We start from the raw sequence: 8391 nt of genomic DNA on the forward strand, positions 1-8391 counted from the left end.
AAAAAATAAGAAAAAAAAGGTTCGTGATTTTTGAAAAGGTAAATACACATTTTATCACAGCATTTCTGATTTCTGCAACGTGATAAGTTTATAAATTCATGTCCTTATTAAATTGATGATACGACATATTTTAGTCGTCCAGCATTGATGATATGAAATATTTTAGTCGTCCAGCCTTTCCAGATCAAATGAGCAAATATCAATAGATATAGGACGATAAAAAGATTATTTTCTTCCTAGTTCATATCATTATCTTAGTCATAACAGATAAACGTAGGCAGAATTATTGTTTTATTGTTATGACAATTGTTAAGTGGAAGTTTAGTTTCCTGTAAAATGGAGTCTACCATTATAATTCCAGTAAACTTGCTTTTGTATTTTATTATTGTTCCAGGAAAAAGTAAGTCTAGTTACACGTTTAGTAATTGTTAGCAATTTTTTCAAATGTTGGATTTAGGTGTGTGGCGTTTTGGCTAAATGATATGTTCGTGTTTACTTTTATTGCCCCTGTCAAACTAACATCTGTTTTATTGAATACGAAATCTATAATCATGACCTCAAATATTGATCCGTTGAAAAAATATTTGACATTAAAAGATGATAATCAGTGCTGTTGAAATTTACAGAACTATTTAATTTGCACTCGTACCTTGTAAATGTTTTTTACTTCTATGTTTGATGTTTGTATTATATTTCTTCTTGGCTTTCAAATGATACTTTTCAATTGTTATTTCAATGGTGTTGTTTAAATGTATAAAATTCTTTTCTAAATTGAAATTTCCTTCCTTGCCAAATGTGGTGTTACCTTACATGTAAGCACATTAATTGCGACAAGCAATACAAAGAGTAATCAAGGGCATCAAGATTCTAGCGGAAAGATTCTAATCAAAATAATGTTATCCAGGACAAAGAACAGACATGGAAACACACACATATACAAACATTGAAGAACATAAAATAACCAAAATACTATGTACAAAGTAACAAAAGTAAATGAATGACTCCACTAAAAACTATAAAAGTGAAGAATGAGCAACTTCCCTTAAAACGTCGCCTACAATGCCACATGTCGAGAATAATTAATACATCTTTGGGCCTAATTTAAGGACAGAGAGTCACAATTGGCATCAAAATAGAAATTTTAATTTAAGTTAAGCGATGCTGATTTTTCAGCGCATCGTTTGTGGGGTCAGTTCATATGTTGGTGGGTGTGTGTTTTTTTGTTTTTGTTTTTTGTTTTTTTTTGTTTTTTGTGATTTTTTGCCTACGTTATTTTTGATTTGCTGAAATATAGGTTTATTTTATCTTACTTGTAGTATTTGTATTATGTGAGGAATGTTCAAATGTAGAGACATCGGATACAGGAAAAACCCTAGGAATCGTTGGAACCGTTGGGTTTATTTTGATATTTATACTTATGTGCTACGTCATAAAGAAATGCAGACGTATCAAAAATAAGTAAGTTTCTTTCGTATACGTTAATAGTTCCATTGATGTTTTGCGTTGGTGTTCAGTATTCGGTAGATTGCATGAGATAATATGAGAAAACGCACGGAAAACATTTAAGAAAAACGAAAGCAATACAAAATAAAGAAATCTTTAAATGTTCTTTTAAATGTAGATTTGCTCCTCAAATTGTTAATTTGAATAATTCCGAAAATGGGCTTTCCCTAAATATCGGTAAAAATAAAGAGGCTTCAGCAGGGGCATAAAGTAAATACCCCAAAATAAAAAAAAAATGGTCTGAACGTGAACACAGAAAACATAGACGGTCTACACACACAATTTAGCGAACCGATTTCAAAAGATAAAACATAAACATTAAAGACAAGAAAAAGCTTTTTACAGATTTCTTTAATCAGAAAGCAACCTAAGCCTGCTCAAGTAGCTCAACTGTAAAAAGGTAAGCACATTGTTGCGTAGTTTTGGCAAGCTCTTGCATAACATATGAGGTTGGTTGTTTGTATCTTTCTTCTAATTGTTTTCATAAGTTGTATTTCACATAATTTAAGACATTTATCGAATGTTTTCGAATAATTCTGAAATTCCTCTTTCTTTCGTAAAAATATTGCCTTTGAATATTGCAAAGGAAGAAATAATTTCCGTACTTTACATTTAAAATGAAACTGAACTGACATAACATTAAAAGACTCATTACGTTTTTGCATTAACTTATCAGCTAAGGTCCCATAAGCCATGTTTTATTAACCTGATAATGATTGCAGGCCAAATAAAAGAATAACGAACATACTCCACTCGTTAAAAACGATTATATAGTATTTTAAAATCAACACAATTTCTTCTCGTAATCAACAAAGTAACTGCCACCCTATAGAAGGATGAGGACTGTGGTCTTTTCATATGCAGAGAGTCGTGAAACGGCTTACAAACGTTACTGGTTGGTTCATGCAAATGACGTTAATGGAATGCGACCAAATTAATTATGTTAGACCAGGTTAATTCCAATCATACTGTTGTACCAAACGCTAATGAAATAACATTTCATAATAGCCCATGGACCAGATAAGACATCTTTGGCATCAGAACTATCGACTCAGAATGGTTTTGATTGTGAGGTATTATATGTAAAACATAAATACTAAGTATCCCTGTTTGAAACCAAAGTGTCATTCAGTCCAGAATGGTAAGCAAGGAATTGATTTATGACACTGCAGTTTTGAAGCAGTTACTTCCGTCCGAAAAAAATGGTTATGCAGACAAATGTTCCTCCACTCAGTACGAAGAAAGAGTTGCTTACACGTGGTGTCTACTGAACTTAACTATAACTCTAACCAATAGATCATTGAACTTTGGAATGTAAAAGAGTAACCAAGGGAACCAAGGTTATAGCGGTTATCAAAAAGTAACCAAGGGAACCAAGGTTACAGCGGTAATCAAAGAGTAACCAAGGGAACCAAGGTTATAGCGGTAATCAAAGAGTAACCAAGGAAACCAACGTTATAGCGGTAATCAAAAGAATGCAATCCAGGGACAAAGACCAGACATGGAAAACAGAAATACATAACAAAGAACATAAAGTAACTAAAATCATACATACAAAGTAACAAAAGTAAATGAGCAACTCGAACTCCACTAAAAACTGGGAGCATGGACCAGGTGCACCGGTAGGGTAAGCGTCCTCTGCTTTTCTAGAAACACCCCCGAGTTGCTCATAAAAAGTCAAGTCTGGGGTAGACAAACGAGGAAAGGAAAACTATGACCCGTTGAATAAATCAGTTTTATAAAAATATTAAACATATTGTTTAATTGAAACATATATGTAGAGTTTATTTGGTATTTGATTACTTCCAACTGCTTACTATTCAATGAATTAAAAGTCTTAAAAAGAGTATTTTCTTCAATGTAAATCGTAAAGGATGTACAAGTCGAATGAAGTATTAAGGGGCATATTTTTATTGTCCCGTTTTTGTCTGCATTTCTTGTCAGACATCTTTGTCAAAACTATTTTGAAATATATATAATTTGTACATTGAACGAAAAGAATAACTATGACTACACATTTTTGTCAGAAACATAACTGATTTTGAAACAAATTGCCAAAAAAATTGAAATTTCAAATTTTCATGGATCATACGGAAACCACAATTCTGCACAGGCTAATTTTGAACTGTTCCTTTTTTATTACGTATTAATGTATGGCCTTTTCACTATTGACCCTGTAACATGCCCGCGGTATCAATAATGGCCAAGGATGACTGTAATGGACCGAGGCAACACCGAGGGCCATTACAGCCATCCGAGGCCATCATTAATGCCAAGGGCATGTTACAGGACCAATATGGAAAAGGCCATGCATTGATACGTTTATTAACCAACTTTATTTCAGGACAGAGTCAGAATCTATTATTAGTGCATATTATTTCACATTAATTAAAAATAAGTTCATATCTTGATGAATCAAATATTTATGAAAATAAATCACGAAGGTTTTGTTGTCTTTTCCAATAACCCCCCCCCCAAAAAAAAAAACAAAAAACAAAAAACAACAACAAAAAACAAAAAACAAAAAAAATCGTTTATTTATAGACAAGTACAAGATTAAACATACCTAATAATTTTAATGGAGAAATTGCGATCGCCAAAAATGAATATTCATGAGCTAATCAATCACGAGACCAGTTGCCCGTTACCGGACGAAAACCATGACTTTTCAGATATCCATAATTTACGGAATATTTGGGTTGTTTCTGTCATTGCTCTTCGGTTTATTGATACTGTTCTAGTATGTGACCCGGGAAATTTAAATAATAATAATAATAATTTGGCAATTGTTTACGTAAAAACCGTGTTTTAAGTGCATTTTGATCTGGAATCAAGCTATTTTCAAATGTTGTTTTGACAGAAGAGCGCACAAGGTAGGTGAGTAAAAAGAGAAACGTAATTTACTTTGAAGATTAATTTCAACACCTGGATTCGTGCAAAACAATGAAATTTAACTGCATATTTCGTCTTTGAAAATCAGTAAAACACGAACGTCGCCTTTTTTCTTTAGTATTTCTATATAGAAAAGTATGTGCTCCCGCTTCCAGATTTCATTTTTGTTGCCTTTCCAATACCCCCCCCCCCAAAAAAAAAAATCGTAAATGTAAAGCTCAAGATTGAACATACCTAATAATTCAATGACCCAGTACCATCTTTCAGCAACTTTAAATATCCTAATTTAATTATTTGAATTATTACGTTACTATTAATTAAGTTGTCACTTATTTTAATAAATGTACGCCGTTCTGATTTAGTTCATAATGGCCCCGTATCGATGCCCTCTTTTGAAATTCGTAATGCATGGCTGTGATTTCGTAATGACCGGCTGTAGGAATTAACGGTTCGTAATGACCAGTTATCGAAATTTTCGGTTCATAAAGTATAGGCATTTCTATACATATTGTAGTAAGTTGGTTAATAATTAGTATTGATAAACGCCAAATACCGCAGTGTCAAAAATGTGACACTTAATACGCCATAATCTAACTGCATGGACAAAACATAAACACCATAATCGAAGACAATCTACATGCACAATAAAGCAAACATAATAAAGTAGATAACACATGAAAACTAAATGTAGGGAAAATAAGACATGAAAGAAAAACAAATAAAGCACTAAAAGTATATGAACTCACACACAAATTGTGAGTGACATCAGGCGCTTAAGATGGGTAAACATGCTTTGTTCAGCAAGTATGAAAAGAAAACATATCAATCATGAAATCCTGCTACATGATATTTCAATATAGAAACCACAATCCTGCAAAGAATAATAATGAAATGTACATTTGAAAAAGTGTAGTAGTCTTCTGGGGGTATACATGAATGGCACATACTTGTATATGTCTGGTACTTTTATATAGCCTAAAACATGAGCGAAGAGTGTCATGCATTCGACCTACCATAAATATTCAAAGTGAAAACCAGAAGGTTAACTGGATCAGATTCATATTTAGACAGTCTTCACAGTTAAAATATGTGAAAATGTTAATATATATAGTTCCAAATAAATAAGTCTATTTGTCTTTTTCATGCGTTTAGATATAAAACAGCACAAGACACAGAGTACCAACTTGGCAACAAGCTACGTAAAACAACAATAGAAAAAGAAAAAATCAGCATTGAAGTTATATCATCGAAGAAAATACTAGAATTAAGTCAGAATAAATTGAGAGAGGAGAAGAGAAAGAGAGAACATGACAAGGAACTACATGATATTCTTTATGGACGGTACTCGCTATACTTTTTTAAGTTTTGAAATACTCCAACCAATGATGCCTTATATCAGCTTTACCTTATTAAATTTGATTCGAGGAGATATTAATTTTTGATTTGCAAATTGGAAATTCATTTATTTTGTCTTTTCAAATGACACCTTCTTTGAAGGTAATGCTAAATGTTAATTTTCATCTGGATAAAAACAAAAAATGTTGTCAAACTCAGAAAAGAAACTGTATTAAAAAAGCATGTTTCAAGCCATAAAATTATGCCGTCGCTAACAAGTGTTAAACCTTAAACAGCTCAGTAACAGGCAGGAATTTGAACTCTTAACCACTTCATCGAAATGTCTGTTCTTTCATACATACCCTGAAATAAAACACCCTGAAATGTAAATATTAACCTCCCACTCAACAATGTCAATGATGTGGTTTTTCTATTATTAATGTCATCAATTTTTGTTTTAGAAAATCATAAAAGATCTTATTGAAATCATGTTTACTCTCTCAATTTACTTCGTTTGCATAATCCAAATAATAAGCTCGACATCGTACTATTACATAGGCCAGGTAAGTAATTACTGACCCCCTTCCAAAATTTATGGGACTTTAATTTTGAGCCACCAGGATATGAAAACGGGGTAATTTTATCAAAATTACAAAATCTCAAGCTGTCATATATTGCGGCTAGTTGAAATAGACCAGTTTCAATATAAATACAAATGTAGTTAGGCTACTGAGTAATTTAAATAGCCCTCTAAGCAGAAATCTGCCCTACATTATATCAATGTGTCCTACGTAGATACCACAGAACATCTGCATGATCTTTTAACACAATATTTTAAGTTTAAGAAGCTGTCAATTATGATTATGATCTGATGGTACTGGTCTTTTTCAATTAGCTGTAAATACATGTCTCTGTTTTCACCTGGTTCTTATGGTAGTTCCTGTCCTTCGAAAACGTAATATAAAGGTTGAGGCTTTGGAAGTGTAATGCATATTTGACCATACACATTTAATTTGACGAATAAATAGAATACAATTAGTTCACATTTCTTCATACTTATTGGCTGCTAATTTAAGTGTTCGCATGAAAAACACACTTTACCAAATTCTTATGACAGTTGATTACCACACAAGTGACATGTGTATATTACATGAATTTACAACCTACCATGGTCATTAATATGGAGTAGGCTTTGCTTAAAATGGATGGAGCACATCATTATTGTTTTACGAGTATTTTGTTTCATATGAAATGGTACAGAACATGCATTAATTGTATACTTAATCAGCAGAGATTGTTGAATATTAATATATACATTTATAATTTCTTCAATATTTATATGTGTTTTGAATCTTAAATGCATTTGTTCTTTAACCTATAATACTGGCATAAATATGGTTTGTCTTGGTACGAAAGTAAAGAGACTCCATTATTAGTACCATTACTAGTAACAGCGTCTTAAATTTTATTATTTGTACAATAGCTACTTTTTATTTGGCATATTGACACAGTTCATATGAAGAGAATCAAAAAACCATTCAGAAATGTAAAAACTATGAAAATGAATTGATCGATGTGAGGTCAGAAAATCAACAATTACAAGAAAGGTATGTTTTTTATTAAATGTTGTAATGATTTTTATTTACATTTAATAATATTTAAAACTTTTTCCATATCATGTGTACTAAGTTACAGTCCTAGACTAACCCTACGAGGAGAAATGACCCGGCCAGCGAAAGCTATATTTTTATAAAGCCTAGTTGGCCGAGTGGTCTGGGGTGATGAACTTTGTGTAGGCGGTGTTGCCATAGATGTCACAGCAGTACGAGTTCGAGTCCCACGGAGGGAACGACCACAAATTTGCATCGCAAATTTGACAGTTCTAACATCATTGGGAATTTTTCAGACCTTTATATATATATATATTTAGTATTCCAGTGAGAATTTATGATGTTGTTTAATTCAAAAGCAAATTAACAACAAAAATACAAAAATAAAGCATAAAAATACATCTTATCAGATTCTTGAAAAACTTGGATGAAAATAAAACATTTCTATAAAAGAAAATATAAAAACCAAAGACAAACATACACAACTTTTTGTTAAGACTTAGTTTGAAAAAGAATGAAGATGGAACTTTCAGTACAACAAGATAAATAACATCGAGCTTAGAGGATGATAAAGAATTTGTTACCCCTTTAATATACAATGTCACCTTCGGCTACACCTCTGGATGGCACTTATTTTCTCGTGGTAACAAAATGCTCTATCACCGTCTTAGCTATATGTTATTAACATACTGTGTTAATTTAAAGCTGAAACAAAAATAACAGTCACGATTCCTCTCTTCAAAATGTATGAAACTATGATTTTAACTATAATAATAATATTCCAGTTATATGTATTTTTAATTCTAAAGTGTGTTTTTTTTCGATTGTGTACGGATGGTCTTTTTTCATAAAATGACTATTATCGAATTGCAGTATGATGGCGCTAGCAAAACAAGCATGCTTGCCCATGATGTCACTCCCGGTCATATGGTTATATTGTTGGAGTTTATACTGCTTGTTCTTATTTTTGTTAATATAACGCATTTGTTCCTCATCTTAAGATTTTATAAGTTTGAAACATAGGACGTTTTGCTTTCCTCTTCGACAAAAT

General features: G+C 32.0%; 1 protein-coding gene across 1 annotated transcript; it reads left to right on the forward strand.

The window, feature by feature from the left end:
• The first annotated feature begins 252 nt into the window (after window positions 1-252).
• On the forward strand, window positions 253-7492 carry LOC148604945 (uncharacterized). The gene is made up of 3 exons (XM_088550563.1): window positions 253-400; window positions 1317-1458; window positions 5548-7492. The coding sequence occupies exons 1-3, from the start codon at window positions 337-339 to the stop codon at window positions 5762-5764; spliced, it is 423 nt and encodes a 140-aa protein (XP_088406689.1). The 5' UTR covers window positions 253-336; the 3' UTR covers window positions 5765-7492.
• The last annotated feature ends 899 nt before the right edge of the window (window positions 7493-8391 follow it).

This window comes from Perna viridis, chromosome 10, assembly GCF_037379345.1.
Source record: "Perna viridis isolate PV_CMFRI_1.1 ecotype Kerala chromosome 10, ASM3737934v1, whole genome shotgun sequence".
Classification (NCBI taxonomy): domain Eukaryota; kingdom Metazoa; phylum Mollusca; class Bivalvia; order Mytilida; family Mytilidae; genus Perna; species Perna viridis.

Bases quoted from the DNA above. Each gene is read 5' to 3' on its own strand.
- LOC148604945 (XM_088550563.1), top strand. From the start codon at position 337: ATGGAGTCTACCATTATAATTCCAGTAAACTTGCTTTTGTATTTTATT. The intron at 401-1,316 runs GTAAGTCTAGTT...TCTTACTTGTAG, and splicing joins TATTATTGTTCCAGGAAAAA to TATTTGTATTATGTGAGGAA. The intron at 1,459-5,547 runs GTAAGTTTCTTT...TCATGCGTTTAG, and splicing joins TGCAGACGTATCAAAAATAA to ATATAAAACAGCACAAGACA.